We start from the raw sequence: 24290 nt of genomic DNA on the forward strand, positions 1-24290 counted from the left end.
TGGACAGGAAGCTGTTAGCAGGAAACATCAAAGAGAGCTTGGCAGGGAAGAGGGAGGCCATGATTACCGCCTGTTAATAGCGAAGCGCCGGCCAGGCTTCGAAGCCACTGCGTTAGCCCCATCGCCGCCAGCGGAATGACCACATTGAGCAAAAGGAATTTGAGCGGGTTGGATAAAAAGAGCTGGAAGTAGTAGTGAAACATGACGGTGTTCAGGCCGACGAGGTGCGAGATTCCTTGGTGTGTATGCTCGATGTGTGTGAGTGTTATGGAAGAAAGGAAAAGAGGAAGAGAGCTTCAAGCCCGAGGCGAGAAGTTAAAGACCCCAGGCCCAAACATCAGAGATGGACATCAAGTGCAAGTGCCATGTCCAGTATCTGTGTGAGTGTAGAGGAAAGGAAGGCAGAGGAAGCAGCAAATCTGAGAGGGAAGGAGGAAGGCTTGAGAGGTCCTCAATTGCAATGCCTAAGCTACCTACACGTACTTGAGCTAGTACGCAAGGAAGGCACACTGGAGGTATATGAGCTAACAGCCTACGTGCAGAAGATATGTGTGGGGGAGAGGACAGCCTTGATTGCTTCTAGATATGGCGGGGGATAGTAAACCTGGCATGAGCTCAATGATGCTGCATCGAACACCCCAGACTGTAAATTATGTCCAGGAGAATCTCCAAGTGACTGAGACAGGGTTGTTGAGCAATTGTTGTTGTTTACTAGGTAGTAAATGGACGAGTTCTATGTCCGTGGGGAGAAATGTATGTATTGATGTCACAACATCTAATCCGAACGGATAGCCAACTCCGGAGCTGCCATTTCCCCAGAGTGATTGAGCATTTGCGTGTGATGAAATGTACCTGTTTGCGGGCGTGGGTAGGTGGGAGGAGAGATGTGAAGTGCCCAATATGGAAGCAGCAGGTTCCCATTCCATGTAATCATGTCATACAGCTCCAAAGAGTCCCCAAGGAAGCAGCGTATGCAGCTGCTACTCAAATCGAATCTTCGACTGGGGCCACTTGTAGTCAGGCGAGCGTCGCTTGCTGAGGCATATGGTGACCCAGAACAGAAGGAAGTAGCCGACCATCATTTTCAGCAAAGCTAGATGAAAGGCCCATGGGACAGGCGGATGTCTGTCGTCCCTGCAGATCAGAACCAGAACCGGGAACATGACCGCCATCCAGGCCTCGCCGAAGGCCAAGAGAAAGAAGTTGGTTGCCTCCAGCGTTCGGAGCTGAGGCGGGCCGGGAAAGAACAGGCCGTACTTGTGAGGGATGTGCAGCACGTCCTTTTGGATGTGCAGGCCCCATTCGCTGATTTGCAGATGAACTTCGTTCCAGGTGCCATCTGGATTCGCTCTGGGACTGAACCAGCGCCTGAGAAACCAGAGACACTTGCGGAAGGATTGAAGCATTGTGTATGGTCTGAAACGATAGAGTGAGCAGTGTTGGTGCTTGCACGATAGGCCGATGAGAGGGAAGGAGCGGACTGTAATTGATGTTTGTGGCCTCTTGTGGTTCGTAGGTACACGAAACAATGTAGGTATGTAGACTGGGAGGACGCAATTTGTGCCTGACCCGAGTGCCGTCGAGTTTATGAAGGCCAGGGAGAGCGGAGATCAACGGTTATGGAGATGCAAGCAGGCCACAGGTCTTCCCTATCTTTCTCAAACTCTAATTGTGCTAGTCGAGGTAGCAATTCAATATATGCTCAATTCCATAAACCGTTTCCCTTTGAAAGTATGAGGCTTGAGTCTACCTAGGCTGGTAATGGTGATATACTGCATATTTCAAAAAGAGGGATTTGATTTGCCTTGTCGGGCCATTTCCTGTTGGAGAGAATTTCCAAGTATCAATAGGGGGGAGTTCATCGAATAGGGGGAGTTGTTCGCGCATGTCCGGTAGCTGATAACTGTGGCTCAGCTTAGGCCTTGGGCTGTGGCATTCCCCACTCCCTAGGTCTTGGCTGCCAGGGGTTCTTGGTTGCTGCGGGACCCCCCAGGACCCCGCCAAAACCCAGTAAGGCTCAACTTAGCGACAAACAAAACAAGTGCACATCATCATCGACCTCTTTAGCTTCAGAAGTCAGGCATCGCGCCGCGGCTACACCCCCGTCCTCTGAATTGCGCCATCCCATATCCAAGAGCGGGCAATTAACAATGGGATCTTTTCCCCAGATTGCAACCAAAGCGCGTCCTACAGCAACCTGGCACCCTGTGTGAGATGCGCGCCTGGTTCGTCCACACATGACGACATAGACCATGCCTGTTCTCAGCAAACCCCTACCGGCGCTGTACGCCGTCTACGTCCTCCGTTCGACCGTCCGCCACGCATCCTTCTACATCGGCTCGACTCCCCACCCGCCCAGGCGTCTCAATCAACATAATGGGGTCGCAAAAGGCGGCGCCGCCCGGACGTCGCGGAACTCGCTGCGGCCGTGGGAGATGGTGGCCGTCGTTTCGGGGTTCCCGAGCAAGATTGCGGCGCTGAAGTTTGAGTAAGATTCCTGACCCGTACTCTTTTGCCACAAATGGAAGACTGGCAACTAACAAGACGACAGATGGGCTCTAGCGAACCCGCATTTGTCACTACACATTCCCTCGTCCGCCCGAATCACCGTCGCGACCCAGAAGAAGCGCAACGGCCACCCGAAGCGTCCGCCCTACAGCCTGACCTCGGTCATATCGAACCTCCACCTCCTGCTTCGGGTCCCTAGTTTCCTGCGGTGGCCGCTCAAGCTCCATTTTTTCAATCGCGATGTGCACAAGGCCTGGCTCAAGTGGTGCAGCACCGCCACCGACAAGTTGCGCGACACGATGCCGATCATCACTGACTTCGAGCCCGTGGTAGGGACCGAGGTCGCGGGGAACACTGAACCAAGGACCCAGATAGAAGGAGAAGAAGAAGCGGCGCCTCCACCGCCAGCCTGGGGAATCCATGCTCTGCCCCTGGATTATGCGCCAATGCGAGACATTGTCACCAAGACCGAGTCCATATTCTCTTTCGAAAGAGAGGGAAACTGCGTGGTCTGCGATGAACATCTGCCCACCGGCGAGGGCGTGTATGCCGCCTGCACCAACACGGGATGCGAGGGCGTTGGGCATGTTTCCTGCTGGAGTAGCTACCTCCTTGGCTCAGGTCCGACGGATGATGTCTTGCCCATCAGTGGCCGCTGCCCACAGTGCGACGGATCTGTCACCTGGGGCGAGATGATGACCGAGATGACATTGCGCATGCACGGCCGGAAGGAAGTGGAAAAGCTGCTCAAGAAGCCACGGAAGAAGAGGGCTCCGGCCAAGGCGCCAGCGAAATGATTGACAGAGAGGAAGCTTAGAGTGAAGGCCATTGGATACCCGGCCAGGTCAGGTGGGTATAATCTGACCTAATATGCGCCAGCATTGGTTCCATCCGCGTCGAATTCATTCCAGCTGACGATCATTGGGACATGGCCCGACTGGAAATTGACAAGGCCTGAATAGGAGTACTTGCACGCGTTACCACATACAAGTTAGTTCCCCGCTACTTTGAATGCAGCAACTGTGCGAGCTACGGTTAACGAAATGAAGTTCATCATAGACCCGGAAATCAGAAAAGAACGATTTGAGAATATTAATGATGTATATACGAAATATGGATCGGTCTCCAAATGCCAGTCTTTGTTCAACCCTCGACGATCTCCGATTCTTGAACGAGCTACCCTGCTTACTTTTTGGGCCGCCTTATAGCAGTCTTTCTTGTGATCACTGGGTAGTTATCGTCATGGGACGGCAATCCATCCCGTTCATAATGTCGGAGCCGTTTCCCTGGGAGAGGTAGAGAGCATTTTCGCACAGGAGCAGGTTGGACCTGGCGTCCTTCAGGTCGCGGAAGAAGAGCGCGTTTGAGTGGTAGTCCATGCAGCCCTGGACGCGGGCGGCGGTACCCGCGGCGACCATGGAATCGACGGCGGAGCGGTACCCCAACAGGACCTGGACCGACCCTACGACGTCGGTCTTGACGTAGGCGGCCAGGGGCTCGATGGGGGCCAAGGTAAGTGCCTGCTGGAGATGGCCCTGGCTGTCGAGCAACCAGCCCGTCGGCGCGTCGTAGCCAAAGTTGATGGACATAAAGGTTCCGTAGATGAACGGGGACATGTACCGGGTGGTCCCGCTGGGGTCGGGGGACGAGGCTTGGAACACGATTCCGGGCCTCTGGCACTGCTGCGCCACCAAGACCGGGGGCGGCGTCGTCGTCGTCAGCGCCACGGTGGTCGAGGTCACCGTCGCGCTCTCGGTCGCGGTGGCCGGCGTGGGCGTCTCGGTGACGGTCGTTGTCAGCGTCACCTCGGTCGTGGCCGTGACGGAGGCGGTCTGGGTCTCGCTCTGCGACAGCGTGCTGCCGACCACGGACGCCGAGGCGGTCACGGTCACGGTGGTGGGCGCGGCGCCGCCGGCCAGGACCGTAATGGTGGTGGGCTCGACGCCGGCGCAGCGGCAGGCGGATGTGTAGACATCCCACGAGCCGCTGCAGGCGGACGCGGCGTAGGTGGGCAGAGCGGCGGCAGGGGCGAGGACGGGGGCCAGCGGGGTGGTGATGGTGGCTAGGCGGGCCTTGAGGGGGTAGATGTACTGCCAGGCCGTGCTGGTGGCGGCGGGGGCGGTCTGGACGGAGGTGGCGGTGGCGGGCACGGTGACGGTCTCGGTCACGGTGTTGGTCTGGGTGGCGGCCGTGACGGTGGTGCCCGTGCTGAAGGAGAGCGTCTCGGTCGAGGCCGTCTGGGTGACGGTCTCGGTGAAACGGGCTGTCTCGACGCCAGTCTGGGTGGCGGTGGTGGTGGTGGTGGTGACGTCGCTGTTTGGTACGTGTTAGTATTTCCAAGCTTTGCATATACATGCCATGAGAGGCAGCGTTGCTTACCTGAGAGGCGACGCCGTCACAGTAACCACAAGGTTTGCCGAGCAGTCAGCGACTCCGCCGTTGAGGGGCGAGCCGATGGCTGGAGAACGACAGGTCTTATGTTAGTTTATCTCACGATGCTACGTTTGCGATTGGGCTTGTGCTCACCTTTCAAGCACTGGTTGCTGCGACAGCAACCCTTGGGGCCAGTGGCGGCAGCGATCTGCAGCAAGCAGGCCGAAGCCACCGAGACGGCTACCGAGCCTTTCATGGTTAAACGAGTGACTGAGAGACTGGGATAAAAGAGTGTATAGCGAGGTCGCGCGAGTCTCCTGGGGCATCAGAATGCAGAACGTGGGGGAACTCCGACATATATGGCCGCATGCCAAGGCGGGCGCCATAATACCCCTGGCGGCATTTGCCCATTATCTCTACAGAGTCTGGAGCATCACTGCCGCTTCTTGACTAGACGAGAATGGCCTTACTTTTGCAATTTAATTGCAAAAGGCCGGAGCTGAAAGCAAGAGGTGTGGCGGACGTCTCTGGCTAGAGGGACAACAAATAGTCCGTGTTCTAGCTCCGTCTATGGAGAGAGCAGGTATAGCGCTAAGCTAGCTCGCGGAGGTCAGCTAACCGCTCTCCCCTTCCGGCGTACCTGGAGAAAGTGCTCCAGTGTTGATTGAGAGCGCGGGTTGATTTAGTGGCAGGGCCTAGCCACCATCCGGCCGTCGACCGTCGCACGGCTCTATCCACTCTTCAGCTCACCCCGAACACTCCCAGCTGATAGATTCGAACGACGATCTACTGCTGGCGACCTCGACTTTCGGAAATTGGCACTTCACGTAGCTGCTATTATCCCCTTTCATCCAACAACATGACTTGCATTTAGTGGTCTTGTTTCCCAGTCCCAGAGCCTTCTTTTCACTTTGATCAATCATACATGACCCATCGAGTTCCTTTCCATCCATTCCACCCTCTCAGTTAACCGTGCCACCCGACAGAGAAACACAAGATGGCGTCCAGGCCCTCTTCCACAACCGGCCTGACGGGCGCGGCTCTGTGCGCCCTCGGCCTGTTCTACGACCCCGTCGCGGACAACTGCCTCGACCTGTGCACGCCCGGCCTGTTCAGCGACCCCACCACGCGCACCTGCGTCGCCGTGTGCCCCGCCGGCCTCCTGTCAAGTCCCCTCCTCGCGGCCTGCATGCCGTGCCCCGTCGGCTCGACGGCGACGCCCGGCGGGCACGCGTGTGTGTTGTGCCCCGCCGGCACCTACTCGGACGGCACCTCGGCCGGCGGCTGCGTCCCGTGCCCTGAGGGCACGGCGGCGGGTCCTGGCAGCGGCCAGTGCCTTGCCTGCCAGGCGAACTACTTCGCTACGGCGAACGGCGAGAGCTGCCTGCCTTGTCCGGTACGTTGAGAGCATTCTTCTCTTTGTTATTTGTTATTATTGTAACTGAGTATTAACGCGCATTTCACCACTTCAGCTCGGGACTGGATCCGACGTCGGGTCCGGTATGTGCACGGTTTTGGCGTCAGTGCCTACTGCGAGTCCGTCTGCGTCTGTGTCTACCGAAAGTCTGTCTGTGCCTACTGAGGGCCCGTCTGCTACTGAAAGTCAGTCTGTGCCTACCGAAAGCCCGTCAGCGCCGCCAGAGACCGGCAGTCGTTGCAAGCATAGAGGTCAAACCTCACCGGGCAGGGGTGGAAGAGGGGGCGCGAGGAGGAGTCTTGGGAGGCGCTGAAAACTATGTACCAGACGCACTCCGATATTCAGGAATCAGGATTCCTGAGCAAGAGATTGAATTTGGTGCTCAATTCATCATAATATGTGGACCCAGGCCACCACAGCGTGCGATATGGCATAACCTTCAGATTAAATATTTAATGAATGAATTGAGAAGTTTCAGAACCCAAATCACGTACTGGCTGGCGAGGGAAGGGCGTCTTAACGTATAAAGTAATGGCAGGAGACGGTTGTGGCACCACAGAGTGCCCACTTGCGCAAATTCTACGGGACGTTGCGCAAATCACATTCCGCATCCAGTTTTACTTCGACCTCACATTGGAAATGGCGCGTCGTTGCCTACCTAGTATCTTTTGGACACAGTCTCTGGTAGTAGATAACAGCAGTACAAATCAAGGCATTTCCTCACCTTATCAACCCATTCGAAATCAATTCTATTTTCTCCCCTTTTCCGAAACAGTGCCCAATAGTCGCCCAAAAGACAAGAAACGCATACACTTCGCTGAAGATACCACAGAAATCATGCAGTCGACAGAGACAGTCTCTTACGGGCTGGACCGCTCCCTCGTCTACCACCCCACCACCGGCAATCTCTCCCGCAGGGATCAGCAGTCGAAGCTGCCCGGCCAGCCATGGGTCTCGCTATCCCCGAACGATGCGCTGCTCGCCTACATCCAGCGGAATGACGGCGCCTCCAGCCTGGAGTGGCTGCAGAGGAAAGTTGGGAGTCTCTTGAACCGGAAGATAGTCCCTCTTCATGCCATCGGCCGTATCCATCTGACGGAGCACCCAGACCTCCACCTCGCCAGATGGTTCAGAGACAATAGCATCTACCTCAAACCCATCCCCGTCTACATGTTCTCCACCGCCTTCTGGGCCTGGCTCGCCGCCGCCGACACCCAAACCCACGCGGCCGCGCTGGGTTTCATGCGCACATACAGCCACCTCATCTGCTACGAGGCCGACTTCCGCCTCGCGACCGAGCTGTGTCTGATCCCGCGCATTCCCCCCGCCACCAAAGCCACCAAGACGACCAACGACGATAATTGGACCACGTACTGGGACGGCGATGGCTCGTCGAGTGGCAGCGGCTGTCGGATGACCTATGAAGACTTCGTCGAGTTCATCATCCAGTTCTCGCCCGCACACGTGCCAAACTCGCTCGTGGCACCGCGGTATTGGTACGGGGAACTGGGGCTCTACCACATCTACTCCGACTATCCCCGCCGGATGTTCAGCGAGCCTCGCGAGCAGGAGGGGGAGGGGCAGCTCATTAGCAGTAGCAACAGCAGCAGCAGCAGCAGCAGCAACGAAACCGACAAGGGCCTGCAGGAGTTACGCCGCAACCTCTTTCTAATTCCACTTTGGACAGCCATTGGCCTGGTGCTCAGACTAATTGTAGAGGGCGCGTGGGACGGGGCCCCGTGGGTGGTGCAGTGGATCATTCTGTGGCCCATGGGCGTGATGGAGGTGTCCACCTTCGTAATGGCGCTCCATCGCTTCTTCGAATGGGTGTTTGAGGAGGCCACACCCCGGCGCAAGGTCCTCGACGCGAAGAAGGTGCGCATCCGGCCCATGGCGAAGAGCGACGTGGCCTTTTTGCTGGCGACGGCTTTGGTGGCCGGGTTTGTGACGGTTTGGACATGGGATGGTGCATATGAGTCGATTACGAGGAATCCCTTGGTGCCAATGGCCGTCTACGCTGTGGTGGCCTTGCTGGTGGTGGCGGTTCAGATCTCCCAATGGATATTCGGCGAATGGGTTCCCATATCCGAGGTTTCCAAGACCGAGGAGACGGAGAAGGAGGTGGAGACGAAGACAAAGGAGAAAGCCATGTTGATAGAAGGTTTGGACATGGTCTGAGAAACGGCGGCTTGGGAATTTCAGCGTCAATAGTCCGTGGCTGATCCATGAGTCTTTTACACGGTATACCCTTGATGGCGATATCACTCCTTTCTGGCGTGATAATTCGTATGGATAATCGATAGGCCACTTTATCCAATCGGAAATCGTATTAATAGAATCAGAATTATACCAAAAGCGCCAAGTGATCCCTGGCGCGTATATCAGATCGAATTCTGGTTAGGGCAGCGCTTTCGCTAATCAGGGCATAGCTAACTGTCATCGTGATATCGAATATCCGTAATTATCCATTGACGCCACAATACAAGATCCCAAGCCAAAGGAAGTTTGAAGAATAACAAAAAGCCGACTGGCAAATAAAATCATAGACGGCTCGCCACATTCTTCCTCTCTTCCAGAAACCGCCGCGGCACGGGCACATGCACCGCCCTCAGGAACTCGGCGAACCCTTTCCCCAAGCAGTCGAGCCGGGCCGAGCTGCTGACCCCGCGCCCGAGCGCGCCGTAGACGACGAAATGCACGGCGCGGAGCTCGGGGAACTCGACCCGCTCGATGTAATATGAGTCGCACCAGTCCTCGCCCATCATCTGCTGGATCCGGTCGCGCGTCAGGAAGCTGCGGAGCCAGTGCCACATGTCGTCGTTCCTGCTGAGGCGGGCGCGGGGCGTGAAGCCTAGGTTCACGTTGGCGCCCTTGTCGCCGGAGCGGGCTAGCGCTACGTCGCCCAAGGGGACGATTTGGGTGGGGCCAAAGGTGTCAAGGGAAACAGGCTCGATCGGGTCGTAGTTGAGGCGGGGCGCCAGGGCTTCTGTGGTTCGGGGCGCGCCAACGTTTATCCTCCGCGTTGTGGGGAGAGGTAGCACCGCCGCCGGCGTCCAAGAAGTTCACGCTTTCGCGGAGCCGGTCTTGGCGCACGAGGGAGGGGAAGAAACCTAGGAACGGCACCGGGTTCATGATGAGCCGCCAGTCGAGCGTGCCGCCCATGCCGGGGAAGTGTTGCATGAAGGTATAGGTCCAGGCAGCGAAGACCTTGCGCACGGCGTCGGCGGTCGCGGCCTGGACGAAAATGCGGAGGTACGTCGTGGCCTTCAATTGGCTTTCCGGGTTGGTCTGGGGCACGCCGACGCGCTGGAATTCGAGCACATTGACCTCCGGTTCGCAATTCCACTTCTTCAGCTGATTGCGCACCTGTGCCTCCAGCATGTCATACTTCTTCGGCGTCGCGTACCCCACGGCATTGACTGTATGCTCCCCCTGATACCCGCCCCGATAGAATACGGCAAGCTTCGTCGTCGGAGGCGGCGGGTGGCCCTTGGCCCCTGAGACGTGCACGCGGTTCTCCCCGACCTGTGTGACCGCGACGTGCGTAATGTCCGCCTTCACGTCGCTGTTTAGATACACATTGCCCTGTAACTCATACAGAAGCTGGCACTTGACCGTCTCCTCCGTGACGACCCCGCGCAGCTTCTCGTGCTTGGTGATGACGCATGCGCCACTCTCGTCGATCTCGGCGATAGGGCACCCGATCCCCAGCAAGTCCCTCCCAACATCGTACTCGTCGAATCCCGCAAAGTTGCCGCCCGTCACGTAGTAGCTGCACTCGATGAGGTGGCCCGCCACCAACGAACCGGCCAGCCGGTCAAAGTCGTCGTCGGACCAACCGTGCCACCAGGCTGCGGCGCCCATGACGGGCGATGCATCTGCTACTCGGCCGCAGATGACAATGTCGGCGCCGGCGTCGAGGCCGGCGCGAATAGTACGACAGCCGAGGTAGGCGTTGGCCGCGACGATCTTCTTGCGGGGGTCGTCGAGGAAGCTAGCCGTGTCGTCGGCGAGCTTGACCGCGGGGTTCTCGGCGTCAAGATGCGGTAGTCGACCCTGTGCATCGGGTCGCAAAAGCTCCCGGACATCCGGCAGCAAGTCATCGCCCTCGACCCAAGCAATCTTGAGCTTATCCGCCAGGCCGAGCCGCCAGGCCTCCTCGGCGCACTGCACGGCCAGCCCCTTGGGGTTCAGCGCGCCGCCGTTGATGACGATCTTGATGCGGCGCTCGGCGACTACCTTCAGGGACTTCTGCAGCCCGTCCCAGGCGCTCGTGACCCAGCCCAGGTGTTTGCCCTCGGCGTAGGCCTCGGCGGCCTGGGCCAGGTTGGCTTCGGCTAGGTAGTCGCCGGTGATGACGTCGAGGGGGCCCGAGACGGCTTGCTCGTGCATGACGTCGCCGGGGTCGACGGCGGCGCCGCTGCAGTTGCCGATGCGGATCGGGCGTCGGGGGGGAGGGCATGGTGGTGTAGTCCGGGTGCAGGATCGGATGCGAGAAGTCGAGGCTGTATGTATCTAAGGCAAGAGGGGCAACTGCCTTGTGGGACAAGTTTTAGATGTTAGACTTTGTTCAAATTGCTGTACCGCGAGAGCACGGTTTCTGTCGCGTTAGTCTCGTTGGTGATACTCCTTGTAATAAAATCAACTAGAAACTCATGATCTGTTATATCATCAACCATCGCGGAGTGAAGAATGCCATCCGAGGTTGAAATAAATAGGTGGTTGCTGTTACCATGGGCGCTCTCCAAGATGCGGGCAAGCAAGGGTTCTCCGCATCGATATACGCGGACCTCGGCAACACGGGGCGCCTCTTTGGAGCTGCATGCCGTTGTCATTACTGCAACGCTAAGCTCAAGCTCGGCAGCCCGAACTGTCAAGCATTTCAAAGTTGTGACCATTGCGAGTTTAAATGATTGGTGGCCGAAGCTAAATCGCACGTCCTTGCCAGCAACGGTTGTACCCCTTTTCAGGCCAATCGGTCGGGAAACGAATGCTAAGCGTCACCAAATGCGGCAATGCGCTGACCACTATGACTGGTTTTGTAACATGTGATTGGATGCGTCGCGTAGGCAATAGTGGGCCGCATTCTTGGCGACAATAGGACGAAGACATCTGCCAGCATCAAGAGACGTAACCTATCATCAGGAAGTTAATAAGCAGACAACTACACCCGAGAGCCGAGACTCAATCCATGGAGACAGTTTTCAGTGGCTCAACGCATGGTCACGACAAAAATAACAGAGATTCCTGTTGCAGCAATAGCGGGTGTGGGCATGCAGACGCCAAGGAGGGCAGCAGTTTTGTTTCGCATTGCTTTTTGCCAGATCTATGCGATGCGGGTTTTCTCCGCAGCACGCAAGGAGAAGATATGTCAACTTCTTAATGGGTTGATATCCATGTTCGCTCAATGCTATGTACTACCGACACTAGATGGCATGGGTCTGAGATGGTTTCGCGGGAAAGAATCCTCCGGCAAAGCTTAGCAAAAGCTTGGTGGAACCATACTGGGGCACCGCACTTGTAGGGTTGCATTCGGTAGTCAGTCGGAAACCCATGAGATCATCGGCCTGTACTTGTTATCTTGCTGTGTTCTGTCCCCTTTGCACACCATGGCAATTGGGATTGAAATTATTCTTCAGGCCTCATCACTATACTTCAACATAATGTATCTCCTAAGTTTTATTTTTCTTATGAAATAGGCAAGCTGAACCATTCTCTCTACAGAATCCAATTCATGATCCAGACAGCAAACAGGGGCGAGACAGGGGGTCGATTAGCCACGGATGATCAGCGGGTCGGACCGACTGATCGTCCATCTGTCATCCTGCAACCTGCACTGTAGACAGTTGCCGCAGATTCGACGATCAGTAGGGCAGACGTTCATTCCTGGGGTAGCCGAAAGCCGAGATAGGGCAGTAAAGAACACGGGGGGCAAACGAGAGGCTTGAGCGGGCTTTCGTTATCTTCATTCCCGCGCGCTTCTTGGATTGGCGAGAAAGATGGCTCATGGTTATCATCACACCATTAGTCCACCCCTTCCCGACGTCCTAATCACTTCCAAATTACTGAAAAGCTGCATCGGGCATCATCTAATGCGAAATACAACAGATGCCGGCAAGTGCAAGTATGAATATTACATGCTATATAAAGATCATCGTCTTTGCATCGCTTACCAAAATTGGCCCATTGACCACCTGAAGCAATACAGCTGACAGCGTTACATGCATAAATACGCTTTGAGCCCTGGTGCTACCTAGTCCAACCAACCATATCACATAACAATTCGCTTGAACCCAATGCGGTAAACTGCTCGAGAGTGCGCCACGGCCCCCCACGGCGGCACGGTTGACTCGGTACGAGATATGCAGGCCTTTATGCATCTAGTATGGGATTGGCTGAGTGATGAAAGCATCCTGATGCCTATCGCCATTACAGATCCCTGTCCCCAACTACCCTTGGTGACACGGGTGACAAGGCACAGTGGGGAAATGGCATCTGTCACCCACCGTGATGGCTTCTATTATTCGCCCTGAGGCCTGTCACTCCACAGAGGGAATGACAGCCGAGCCGATCCCCGGTTGACGTGCTAAGCTTTCAGGAGAGGCACAGGTTCCGATCGGGGATTTCTTTACTGGGTCCGGTCCTGGGTGTGAAACAACACTCTTTATGGCGGACCTGGTGGCGTCGAAGAAGACGGCGACGAAGAAGGAGAAACCGAGGACGTGTAGATAAAAAATGACTTCGCCGACAACATCACTTCTAAGAAACGTTTGACCGAAACATCCAACATGACCAACGCCGACGAGATCAACAACCAGCGCCTGACGGTCGGCGTCATGGCGACGTGCCTGGCGCTGTCGGCCGCCTCGTTCGGCCTCCGGATCTACGCGCGCGCCACCACGGCGGCCAAGCTGTGGTACGACGACTACTGGATGTCGGTGGTCATGGTCGTCAGCATCGCCATGAGCACGAGCATCCTACTCGGCCTCGCATACGGGTCGGGGACACACCAGCAATACCTTGCCGAGTCGACGGTGCAGGCGTTTAAGAAGGTGAGTCCAAGAAGGTATAAAACGAGACAAAAAAATAGAGACTAACCTGTGCAGAACCTCTACCTCTACATGATCCTCTGGTCCTTCGGCGTCTTCGCCGTCAAAGTCGGCATCCTCCTCTTCTACTGGCGCGTCTTCTCGACCCCGCGCTTCCGCCGCAGCGTCCTGGCCGTCGGGGGCCTGTCGACGTGCATCCTTCTCGTCAACTTCTTCACCTTCACGTTCCAATGCTGGCCCATCGCTCGCTTCTGGGACGAGTCCATACAGGACGGCGCCTGCATCGCCCAGACCGACTTCTACCTGGCGTCGGCCATCATCAACGTCGTCGGCGACGTCATCGTGTTGGTTTTGCCGCTGCCGGTGGTGTGGAGTCTGCATACGTCGCAGAGTAAGAAGTGGTCGCTGAGCTTCTTGTTCCTGCTCGGTGCATTGTACGTCATATCACCCCCTTTCCTTCTCCCCTAGCCTATGCATTAACTTTTGGTCTTTCCCAGCGTCTGTGTCGCGAGCATCTTCCGCATCCTCGCCGTCGAGGAGATCAACCCCGAAGACTTCACCTTCTCCAACGTCGGCGGCGGGCTGTGGAGCACCGTCGAGGTGGAGGTGGGCTTCATCTGCGCGAACCTGCCGTCAATCCGGCCGCTCGCGTTCCGGTGGCTCGGCTACCGCGCCGGCGCCACCAGCACCGGCGACGACAACGACTACGATACGCCGGCCGGCGGGAGATACTACACCAAAAGCGGCGGTGGAAGCAGCAGCGCCGGCGGTGGTCTGAAGACCATCGGCAGCAAATCGTTCAGGTTCGGCGGCGGCAGCAGCAGCAAGCAGCGTCGCGGCGGCGATGACAACAGCCTGTCGCGGTTCCGGAGCTCGGACGAGGAGGCGCTCACTCAGTCACGTGACGGATCGAGGGCCGGAAGCAGCGGGAGCGGAGACGGGGGCGGCCAGGCGATCGGGCTCTCGGACATTATGGTTAAAACGCACATTGGCATCTCGGTGGAGGAATCGCAGAGCGCGGACCCTTCGCCTCTGCAAAGGAGTCACACCGTCCTGATTTCGTCGCCGAAGGACTCGGATAGACCGTAGTGGACGCCGTCCATCTGTTATCGCAATATCATATGTCTAAAAGCAGGACACATTGACACGTTTCAGACCTCTGTGACTTGAGACAAAAGCGTAGTTGGTTGATCTTAAAAGCCACTGGGGAAACGATGTAACATCAAGCCGTTCCAGAAGCAAGCCTCTCGACTAGGGCTTGGTGGCTGATAATCCCTTACCTGTCAATCTTAGCCCCTGAAAGCAAGGTCTAGCGCAAACCAGTCGGAAGGAGATGGTTCCTTGCATTGTCGTGCAAACACAACCCAGCCCTGTGACGAGATAATCGCCGCTCACCCAGTAACTCAACTACGTATTTCCTGCATACACACTGTGCAGGGCGGACAACCGGCACTTCCAGTCGGTGGGGTAGACTCCAGTCCAAGTGCAACGTTCCCCAACGTGCAACTTCGCATTAGCGGTCTGGGCATTGCAGGAACGGCGTTCCCGTCCTGAATCGAACAGAACTTAAAGTTTATTTCGTCTTGACATCTGACGCCAGGAGAGCCGCCGGAAATATCGTACTTTTGCTAGTTTGGGTAAAGGGACTAAGTAGGGCGGCACTAATGACCCATTATCCCTTGTCTGGTAGTGTACACGAACAAGTTAGCTCACTTAAGCTCCCGCCCCCGTTTCCAGAACGCCCAATCGCCAGATTGGTAATCATGCATCATCCTGAAAGACATGCATACCGCCGTAAGGGCAAGTTGGGGATCATATATTAGAGTAGGGTGTTCAGAAGAGGGCTATGACGCCATGGCCAATTCTGCCGGCGCCCAATCTGACAAGTTGCATTTGGGCGATAAAGTGTCCCTTATCACCGGGTGGACAAAAAGGGGGGAAACTCTGTGGCCATGCTACCACATCTCACCTTCATTAGAAAAGATCATCATGCGCGCCTTGCCATTCCATCACACCACACACACCAACCCAGCCATCACATCACGGCCGACCGCAATCCATACATAACACATGATTGCAAATTTTCAGATGTACTTGGCTGCGACCCTGGGCCCGGCTTCTAGGCCCTTCAAGGGATACGCTCCCATACGTACGATAACATACTTAGCACCAGGCTTATGCAGGGCAATGCAAATTGAAGTGCACTGCTTGATATCCCTTCTCGATGGACATGGGGAGCCTCGCGGTCCGCTTCCTTCTTAACCCTCCCCACCCATGTGGTCATCTCTGGCCCCTCCATCCCCATTCTTTTCTCTCGCTGATCGGTGCCAAACATGCTTGCCTAAAGACAAGCAAGCGTAAGGGGATTAATTCTTGACCTCGTTCTACTCTTGGCTCGCATCGATCAGCTTCAATATCAGATGATATATCGTCTTTGTGAATACGGCAAAACATGTCTACCATATCCGCCGAGGTGGTCGAGGCGCGCATCAAGGAGTTCGGAAGGCTGTGGACCATTGACGACCTGATCCGGGTACGAGCCCAAGACGAAGTCCAATGCCCCATCCTTGGCTACCCAAAGTACGACGACAAACCTACCGACTATGAGTATTTCACGGGGAAGGAGCTCGATCGGATGGTCGACGAGACGTGCCACCTGCTGGTGCGCGCCGGTCTGGAGACGAACTCGCCCAAGACGGTAGCCCTGTTCGCCCAGTCGGACCTGTCCTATGTCGTCACCCTCTTCGCTCTGTCACGGCTGGGGTGCGAGACCCTGATCATGTCGATCCGCCTGGGCGAGCCCGCCTGCCTGAACCTGCTGGCGACCGCGGAATGCGACACCGTCCTGTACGGCAGCACCGCCCGCATCGCGTCCACCGTCGCCGACCTGAAAAAGGCCAACGCGAACCTCCACTTCCTGCCGGTACCGGTGAGGGCAGACTTCGACAAGCCCGATCAGCCCTCCCAGGCGCCTTTTGTCCGCCCCATCGCCGACCGGGAGGCCGAGCACGTGAGGGTATCGATGGTGATGCACTCGTCGGGCTCGACGGGCCTGCCCAAACCGCTCTTCCTGTCGCACCGCAGCCTCATCACGACGCTGTCGACGGGGACGGGCCTCCGGGCCTTCAACACGCTGCCCTGGTACCACATCCACGGCCTCTTCACGTCGCTCATGGCCATGTGGATGCGCCGGCCGGCGCACCTGTTCAACGCCCGCCTCCCGCTGACGGCGGACAACGTCATCCGGGCCCTGCGGGAGGCGCGGCCGGAGATTTGCCATACGGTGCCCTATTGCCTCAAGCTGATGGCCGAGCGCGGGGACGGGATGGAGGTGCTGCGGGGGTGCAGGTATGTCACTTCGGCGGGGGCGCGGACGCCGGATGAGCTCGGGGACCGCGTCGTGAAGGCGGGGGTGAGGTTGGGCGTGATTTACGGGATGTAGGTGATTCTGGCTCCAAGCAACTGCCATATGTCTCCGTTTAACTGACGTGTATATACCAGGACCGAGGTCGGTCACGTAGGCGACTCCCTCTACCGCGAGCCCGGCGACGACACCTGGGACTACGTGCGGCCCTACGCAAGCCTACGGCCGCACATGCTCTTCAAGCCGAGAGGTGGCGGCGAGGGCGGTGACGTCTACGAAGCGGTGTACCTGAAGACCCACCCGGCCCTCAAAATGTCCAACTCGGACGACCCGCCGGGCTCGTTCCACTCGCGGGACCTCTGGACCCCGCATCCGACCCTGCCGGACGCCTGGAAGTTCGTCGCACGCGACGACGACACCGTCACGCTGCTGAGCGGCGAGAAGATCCTGCCCCTGGGGATCGAGGGGGCCATCCGCGAGAGCCCCCTGGTACGCGACGCGTTGGTGGTGGGCAATGACCGGTTGGCGCCCGGGGTCCTGGTGTTCCGGGCGGTTGAGAGTCGGGAGTTGTCGGATGACGAGTTCGTCGACGCCGTCTGGCCGTTCGTGGAGGCGGGCAACCGGCTAGCTGATGAATTTGCCCGCATCACGCGCGACATGGTTGTCCCCGTGCCGGCTGACGTCGGCTACCCGGCCACGGACAAGAATAACATCATCCGTGGGGCCGCGTACGCCAAGTTTGCGGACTATATCGACGCCATGTACGAGGAGAAGCCGCAGACGCAAGCAAACGGCGGAGACAACAAGACACTAAAGAAATTCAGCAACGTCGACGAAATGCGGCGGCTGGTCATGGATCTGCTCCGCGACCAGGTCGATGTTGACATGGCAGATGCGCAGACCGACTTCTTCGCGGCGGGCGTGGATAGTCTCCGCGCGGCGCAGATCAGGCGGCTTCTGCTTCAGAATGTTGACCTAGGGGACCACTCACTACCGACCAATGCGATATACGATGCTGGCAACGTAGAGAATTTGGCTCAGAGGTTGTATTCCATGTCACTAGGTGACGGAACGATCAATGGCGAGTTCGTCAATGGTAACGCTACCAATAGGGGCTCCGATGGCGATCTTGAGCTCATGCAAAAGCTGGTCGACGAATACGGTAGCTTTGAGAGACGCAAACCTGGGGAGCTGCCTAATCCCGAAAAGGAGACAGTAGTAAGTATCTCCCTATTTCTACCCATTCTATTCACCACTCGGCCATCCGTCCCCTACTCCCACCAAAGCTGACCACGTCTTGTAGATCCTCACCGGCGCCACCGGCGCCCTCGGAGCCCACCTGCTCCACCTCCTCCTCCAAGACCCCCAGATCGACAAAGTCTACTGCCTCGTCCGCAGCAGCAGCAACAATTCGGCTAAGGACGCCATCGACCGCGTCCAGACCTCCCTGCACACCCGCCGCCTGTCGACCGCGACCTCGCTCCCCAAGCACATGCACCAGAAGCTCGCCGCCTTCACCACCGACGACCTGAGCGCGCCGAACCTGGGTCTGTCGTCCCCGGCAATTTTCGATACTCTGCAGGCCACGACTACGCTCGTCGTGCACGCGGCGTGGCCCGTTAACTTCAATATCGGCCTCGCCAGCTTCCGGCCCCAGCTCGCAGGATTGCGCCGGTTATTGGACTTGGCGGCCAATGTACCGTTCCAGAAACCCGCGAGGCTGCTGTTCACGGGCAGTGTCTCGTCCGCTTTCCGCATGCCCGCCGGCTCGACAGTCCCCGAGGGCCCCCTCGCAGAGCTCGCCTCCGCCGCGCCGACGGGCTATGCGCGGTCGAAGCTAGTTGGCGAGCGCATCTGCGACCGAGCCACCGCGGCCGCGGCAACGGTCGAAGATAAGGGTAAGCTCCCTGCCATAAGCATCAACGGAGATGATGGCGACACCGCCGTTTCTTCTCCCCACGTCGCCGTGATCCGCGTGGGCCAGATCTCAGCCGACACCGAGCACGGCATCTGGACCGAAAAGGAGGCGATTCCGCTGCTCGTGCGCGGAGGGGCAAAGATCGGCGCGCTGCCCCGGCTCGGAGGGCGGAAGGGACGGTGCGAGTGGATGCCCGTCGACACGGCGGCGCGGGCGATCACGGAGCTGGCGGCGCGGATGAAGCCGGTATCGGTATCGTCAGCGTCCCAGGCGAATGGGGTGAAGGGGAAAGAAACCAATGGCGCAAATGGGGTCAATGGGGACGACGGCTCCAATAACACCCCCGTCCCAAAGACTTCCTCGTCGTCGGCCGCCTTGTTCTACAACCTGGTAGCGCCCGATCCCTTCTCCTGGAACGACGACTTCCTACCCGCGGTGCGGACGAGCGGCCTGCTGCGTTTCGACGAGGTGGAGCTCCCAGAGTGGTTGGCGCGTCTGCGGGCGCGGGCGGTCGAGCTCGGGGACGAGGCCGAGGCGCGGTTGCCCGCCATCCAGCTGGCCGAGTACTACTCGACGACGTATTCGAAAGAGGAGGGTCACGACACAGAGCAGATGGGCAGCAGCGCGGGGCTTACCTGGGACGTCGGCCGGGCGTGCGCGCATAGCGAGGCGGTGCGGACGTGTCCCCGGGCCGTCGAGGGCGGGCTGGTGGCGAAGATGGTGCGGAATTGGCTCGAGGCGGATGGGATGCTTGGGGTGGGACGGGAGGGGAGGTGAATACTTGGCGGGTTTCTTGTAGATGTGTAATTACAAAGAGTTGTACATTAGAAAAGCAGATTAACACTGAAAGATGTCGAATACACCAGAAGGCTAGTAGCAGCTCTCAAAGCTCAACATAAACGAGACGCAAGTGGCGATAAGGCGCATCTTTATGGTTATATATGTACACGGCCGTGCTTTCAGCTGCAATATCAAGGATGGCGAAAAGTAATACAACGCCAGAGTGTTACGTATTACTACGAATGATACATTCACGTGGCACGCCAAAGCAGGTAAGAAATACAGACATGGACACGGGAGTCTATTCATCAACTAGAATAACAGACGCCTCAACGCCTGCGCCCGCATACTCGTCCCATCATCTGTCAGATGGGCGAATAGATTAGCGAATGCCTCTCTATGATCGACGGCTGGTTCCCTGCAACAGCGCCTTGAATTCTGCAAAATCCGCCTCTAGCATCTCCAGCTTCTCATTGTAGGTAGCCTCAAGTGCTGCATTCGCACTGGAAGTCATACCACCATTCGCCGCCTCTTGCGGTGTCTCGGACAAAGATGCACCGTCATTTTCCACCTTGACGTCGGCCTCTCCCTTCTTCAACTTCGACTGCTCGGCAATCTCGCCTTCGCCAGCTCCCTGCTCCTCGACCACGACCCTTCTGGCCTTCTGCGCCATCTCCGGCGAAATCTCGAACTTGCTGTCCTCTTGCGATATCAATGTGGCGCCGTCGAAGGTGAGCGGGTCGATTGGCATGCCAGTCACGTTCCCGTTGGCATAGTCGAAATCCTTGACCGCGTCGCTGTTTCTCACGGACTTCGCAAACTGAAGAGTCCACACCAGACCAACCTCCTTAAGGCCATTCACAACGACCCATTTCCACTTGCTCAGCGTGTCCTTGGCCATGGGCATCGCCTTCGCCCAATCCAAGACGTTGTTCCATTCCAGAGGAGGCTTTCGCCGCCGGTCCTGGAAGAACACCTGCAGGAATATCGCGGGAACCTGGATCATTGTTGGCATCTTCTGCATCAAACCCTTCGCCACATCGCACTCGGCCGGCGAGTGCGCCTGGTTGCAGACGAAGCAACCGCTGATGAAACCGAACTCGTTCGGCATCACGCAGCTCCGGATGTGGTGGCCCACCTTGTTGTTGCACCACACGTTGCCGCATACAATGGTCGGCCCCTGGGGGATCTCCCTCATCCGAAAGAGAGTCATAGGCTTGGCCTTCTTGCCGTTGCCCTGCTGGCCGCCCGCGCTCTGGTCCTCCGCATTCTTCGCAACCTTGTTCTTCTGCTCCTCCCGGTAGCCTGGATTCTGAGACGTCGTGTTTTCGTACTGTGGCGTCGGCAGCTGTTGCGAATCCTGCGGCAGTGGCATGTCTGTTCCCTGCCCGCCTCTGCCTTCATTCTCGTACCTAGCAAGCGCCATGAACCCTGGTCTGTTGTTGCCGGACATCATCTCGGCCCGAATGCCCTGACTGATCTTGGTCTGAATGAGCTTGGCCACTTCCGTATAATCCCCGCTAATGACCGTGTATTCACCTGGCTTGAACGCCGGAAGGTCCTTCGCCACGTCGGCCAGGCGATTCAGTGCCTTGGTTTTCTCTTCGTCGTGTTGCTTGTCGGGATGGCGCGCGACGACAGACCCAGCCTGCTTCTTTCTCGCCTCAGCCTGCTCCGGCTGGTCTTCCCTCTTTCTCTTCGACGACGACGAAGCGTCGCTTCTCTCGAGAGCCCCTTCCAACTTCTTGATGCGTTCCTTCAGTGCAGCGATGTACTTTTTCCGCATCGAAATCAACTTGTCGATATTGGTCAGTTGGTCCTGCACGTGCAACCGATCCTTCTCCTCCTCATCCAGTTCCTTGACCGCGGTCGCCAACTCGGCGGCATGCTCGTTCAACTTGTCCTTCTGCGCCTGCATGTTATCAGCTGCGCTGGCTGACATCCTGGCGACACCGTTCGCGATTGATTGGCTGATTTTTGATTCCGGTGCGTGGTGGGGATGTTGTTGATATTTTGCGGACAACGAGAGAGGAATAGGAAATTCCAAGCTTGTCTGTTTGTTCGAGGTCAAGGTCCAGATAATGGATGACAAACGCGGGTGGGGCCCCACTACTTCCAGCGTGTTGTGCCTTACCTAAGGTACTGAAGCCTTAGGTACTTACCTTAGAGGTGAGCTACGTGAATAGCAATAGCACAGTAGGGGAGGGTTTAGTTATGGTTCCCAGCAGGGTAACCTCGCTAAGTCACTATAACTAGCCTCTGGAAGGGACATGGCCGTTATGTTCTAAAGCTTGTCTGGCAAGCTTGCTTCCTACGCCACTCTACAGTCGTAATCTACATTAAGCGTTCACTTGACGGAATTATCACAAAGAAAACATGTACACAGCTGGATAGAGACAACGAAAAGGGTACATCAGTTAGTTGATAACAGTAGTTCTCAGCTCGCTTTTACTAGCCTTCATTTTGCCCTCCACCCTGGCCCTCGTTCTCGTCGCCATAATCATCGGGGAATAAGGTCCGATCCATTGACATCTCATCTTCCTCGCTAATATTTCCAAACTCGCGCATCCAGTCCGGACCGTCGCCGTCGGGCAAAGGAGGAGTAGTAACAGGTGGTGGATGAGTACACTGCGCCGAACCACCATTCGCCGACGTCTTGGACAAGATTGCATCCACCGATGATCCCCCTGTCGCCTCGGCACCAGTGGGATTCTTCGCTGTGTCTGGCTTTGTACCAAAGCCCGAGTTCGGCTCCTCGTCGTGCTTATTGTTGGGGCGCTCGTAGGAAATAGTCTCATCCTCGTCCGGCACAATGTAACCGGCAAACCGTCCCTCCTCTGCCTGCCTAGCGGACACTGAGAACTCACTGCTTTCAAGCACCAAGAAGTTGACCCCTGTCGCAGTAAAGTAATCGATAGGTAGATTCGAAAGGCTCCCATTGACACAGTCGAAGTTCTTCAACTTCTCCTCTGCCTTCCTCAGTATCGTCTTGGCGAACGAGTGCGTCCAAACCAGGCCGTACTCCTTGACGCCCTCCTTGTCGACACCGTCCCAGGACTTCAGTGCCCTAACCGCCCTCGGCAGTTTTTTGACAATGCCGAGGAGATCGAAGAATCTCAACTGTATTGAACCATGGATGCTTAAACTACGGGCACATCTTGTGATGCAGAGATGCGTACAGGCCGGGAAAGTCCCATGGTAAGGGAAGGAGCGCCAGCGAGTTTACTTATGTCAGAATGCTGTGGGGCTCAATTGACAGGACAGCTCGCGCTTTGTCGAATCCAGGTGTAAATACCGCTTGATGGAGGTCAAGTTGCCAAGTTGGCAAGATTTACAGCTGTCATTGAAGGCAGGCAGGTGGGGTACAACTTGTCAACGGAAGTCGCAGCTTCCCCTTGGAGCCGTATCTAGCCTACTAGCGTGGTCCGTGGCCTTATCGCACAAGTACAACTTGAAGACTCCCGAGAGAAACTGTGCAATACCTGGAAAAAACCAGAGGCAAGAAAAGAAAAGCGCCAGCGGCTTGGATTCTAGAGAAGAAAAGAAAAGGACGGTAATCTTATTTAATAAAAGTTATAAATTAAAAAAAAAAAGTATTATTTTAAAGCTTTAATTTAATAAATATAGGATTTTATTTTATATAAATTAAAAAATATTATTAAAATTATAAATTTAAAAAGAAATTATTTTAAAAAATAAATATTTATTTAAATATTTTTTTTAATATATATTATATATAATTAATATAAATAATAAGGAATAAATAAATAATAATATAAATTAATAATAATTTAATATTAAAAAAAAATATTTTAAATAATTAAAATAAAAAAATTAAACTTTTAATAATAATAAATAATAAATATTAAACTTTTTTTTATTATAATTTTTAATTATAATTATTTATTATCTTTTATAATATAAAATTTAAAATAAATTCGGGATTTATAATAATATTATATTTAATTATTAAAAAAGGAATTATTTATTTATATTATATAAATTTAAAATTTATTAAAAATTATTTATATTGAATAATAAAATTTTTAAAATTAATATATATAAATATCGATTTTTATATAAATTTTTAAAAAAAGTTTTCGAAAATAAATATAAATTTTTATAATATATATTTTTTAAAATTTATAATTCATTTTTCCTTTTTATTATATATATATATATATATATTATTATTATTTTTTATTTTATTTTTTTTATATTATTATATATTTATAATATTATTTATATTTTAATATTTATTTATATATATTATAATAATTATTAATAATAATAACGACGTTATATTATATTTATTTATAAAAAATGTTTTTAATAATTTTATTAAAATCGATATTATTATTTCGATAATTAAATTTTAATTTTTTAAAAAACTTTACTTTTATAATTATTATATTATTTTTAATAAATTTAATTTTAAAATATTTAAAATTATATTTAATAATATATTTTTTAAATTATTAAAATATATAACTCTTTATATATATTATTTATATATTATATATAATATATATAATAATAAAAATTATTATTAAAATTATTAAATAATAAAAGGTATATTTATATATATATATAATAGAAATAAAGTTTCGGAAATTATGGAATTTTTAAATAAATTTAATAAAAATCGATATAATAAAATTACGAATTAATTTAATTAATTAAAGGGAAAAAGCCGTTATTAATAAACGGGAAATAAATTTTAAAAAGCGAATTAAAATTATTAAATAATTCTTTAATAATAAATATATTATTATTAATTTATTATTAATTAATTATTATATAATTAATTTATTTATTTATCTATTTAATTTAATTTATTATATAAAAAGTAATAAATTTTATATAAATTTTATTTTTAAT

The 24290-nt window shown here is 54.2% G+C and overlaps 10 protein-coding genes across 10 annotated transcripts; 5 read left to right on the plus strand and 5 right to left on the minus strand.

Annotated features, from left to right (window-relative positions):
- Positions 1-980: 980 nt before the first annotated feature.
- Positions 981-1406, minus strand: PG985_013224 (uncharacterized protein; the record flags this gene model as incomplete). The annotated part of the gene is made up of 1 exon (XM_066832990.1): positions 981-1406. One exon carries the CDS (start codon positions 1404-1406, stop codon positions 981-983), a length of 426 nt encoding a protein of 141 aa, XP_066677730.1.
- An 846-nt stretch (positions 1407-2252) lies between these two features.
- Positions 2253-3305, plus strand: PG985_013225 (Structure-specific endonuclease subunit SLX1; the record flags this gene model as incomplete). The annotated part of the gene is made up of 2 exons (XM_066832991.1): positions 2253-2488; positions 2552-3305. The coding sequence occupies 2 exons, from the start codon at positions 2253-2255 to the stop codon at positions 3303-3305; spliced, it is 990 nt and encodes a 329-aa protein (XP_066677731.1).
- Positions 3306-3731: 426 nt separating this feature from the next.
- PG985_013226 (uncharacterized protein) lies at positions 3732-5137 on the minus strand (the record flags this gene model as incomplete). The annotated part of the gene is made up of 3 exons (XM_066832992.1): positions 3732-4821; positions 4888-4966; positions 5035-5137. 3 exons carry the CDS (start codon positions 5135-5137, stop codon positions 3732-3734), a joined length of 1272 nt encoding a protein of 423 aa, XP_066677732.1.
- Positions 5138-5878: 741 nt separating this feature from the next.
- On the plus strand, positions 5879-6286 carry PG985_013227 (uncharacterized protein; the record flags this gene model as incomplete). The annotated part of the gene is made up of 1 exon (XM_066832993.1): positions 5879-6286. One exon carries the CDS (start codon positions 5879-5881, stop codon positions 6284-6286), a length of 408 nt encoding a protein of 135 aa, XP_066677733.1.
- Positions 6287-7135: 849 nt separating this feature from the next.
- PG985_013228 (uncharacterized protein) lies at positions 7136-8476 on the plus strand (the record flags this gene model as incomplete). The annotated part of the gene is made up of 1 exon (XM_066832994.1): positions 7136-8476. The coding sequence occupies one exon, from the start codon at positions 7136-7138 to the stop codon at positions 8474-8476; it is 1341 nt and encodes a 446-aa protein (XP_066677734.1).
- A 362-nt stretch (positions 8477-8838) lies between these two features.
- On the minus strand, positions 8839-10690 carry PG985_013229 (uncharacterized protein; the record flags this gene model as incomplete). The annotated part of the gene is made up of 2 exons (XM_066832995.1): positions 8839-9284; positions 9340-10690. The coding sequence occupies 2 exons, from the start codon at positions 10688-10690 to the stop codon at positions 8839-8841; spliced, it is 1797 nt and encodes a 598-aa protein (XP_066677735.1).
- Positions 10691-13086: 2396 nt separating this feature from the next.
- On the plus strand, positions 13087-14436 carry PG985_013230 (uncharacterized protein; the record flags this gene model as incomplete). Its single annotated transcript, XM_066832996.1, has 3 exons — positions 13087-13350; positions 13405-13781; positions 13845-14436. 3 exons carry the CDS (start codon positions 13087-13089, stop codon positions 14434-14436), a joined length of 1233 nt encoding a protein of 410 aa, XP_066677736.1.
- Positions 14437-15799: 1363 nt separating this feature from the next.
- On the plus strand, positions 15800-19406 carry PG985_013231 (uncharacterized protein; the record flags this gene model as incomplete). The annotated part of the gene is made up of 3 exons (XM_066832997.1): positions 15800-16785; positions 16849-17929; positions 18015-19406. The coding sequence occupies 3 exons, from the start codon at positions 15800-15802 to the stop codon at positions 19404-19406; spliced, it is 3459 nt and encodes a 1152-aa protein (XP_066677737.1).
- A 400-nt stretch (positions 19407-19806) lies between these two features.
- PG985_013232 (uncharacterized protein) lies at positions 19807-21351 on the minus strand (the record flags this gene model as incomplete). The annotated part of the gene is made up of 1 exon (XM_066832998.1): positions 19807-21351. One exon carries the CDS (start codon positions 21349-21351, stop codon positions 19807-19809), a length of 1545 nt encoding a protein of 514 aa, XP_066677738.1.
- A 509-nt stretch (positions 21352-21860) lies between these two features.
- Positions 21861-22606, minus strand: PG985_013233 (uncharacterized protein; the record flags this gene model as incomplete). Its single annotated transcript, XM_066832999.1, has 2 exons — positions 21861-22529; positions 22589-22606. 2 exons carry the CDS (start codon positions 22604-22606, stop codon positions 21861-21863), a joined length of 687 nt encoding a protein of 228 aa, XP_066677739.1.
- Positions 22607-24290: the final 1684 nt, after the last annotated feature.

Source organism: Apiospora marii (assembly GCF_038362585.1).
Source record: "Apiospora marii strain CBS 49790 chromosome Unknown utg000011l_segment0_segment0, whole genome shotgun sequence".
NCBI classification, from domain to species: Eukaryota; Fungi; Ascomycota; class Sordariomycetes; order Amphisphaeriales; family Apiosporaceae; genus Apiospora; species Apiospora marii.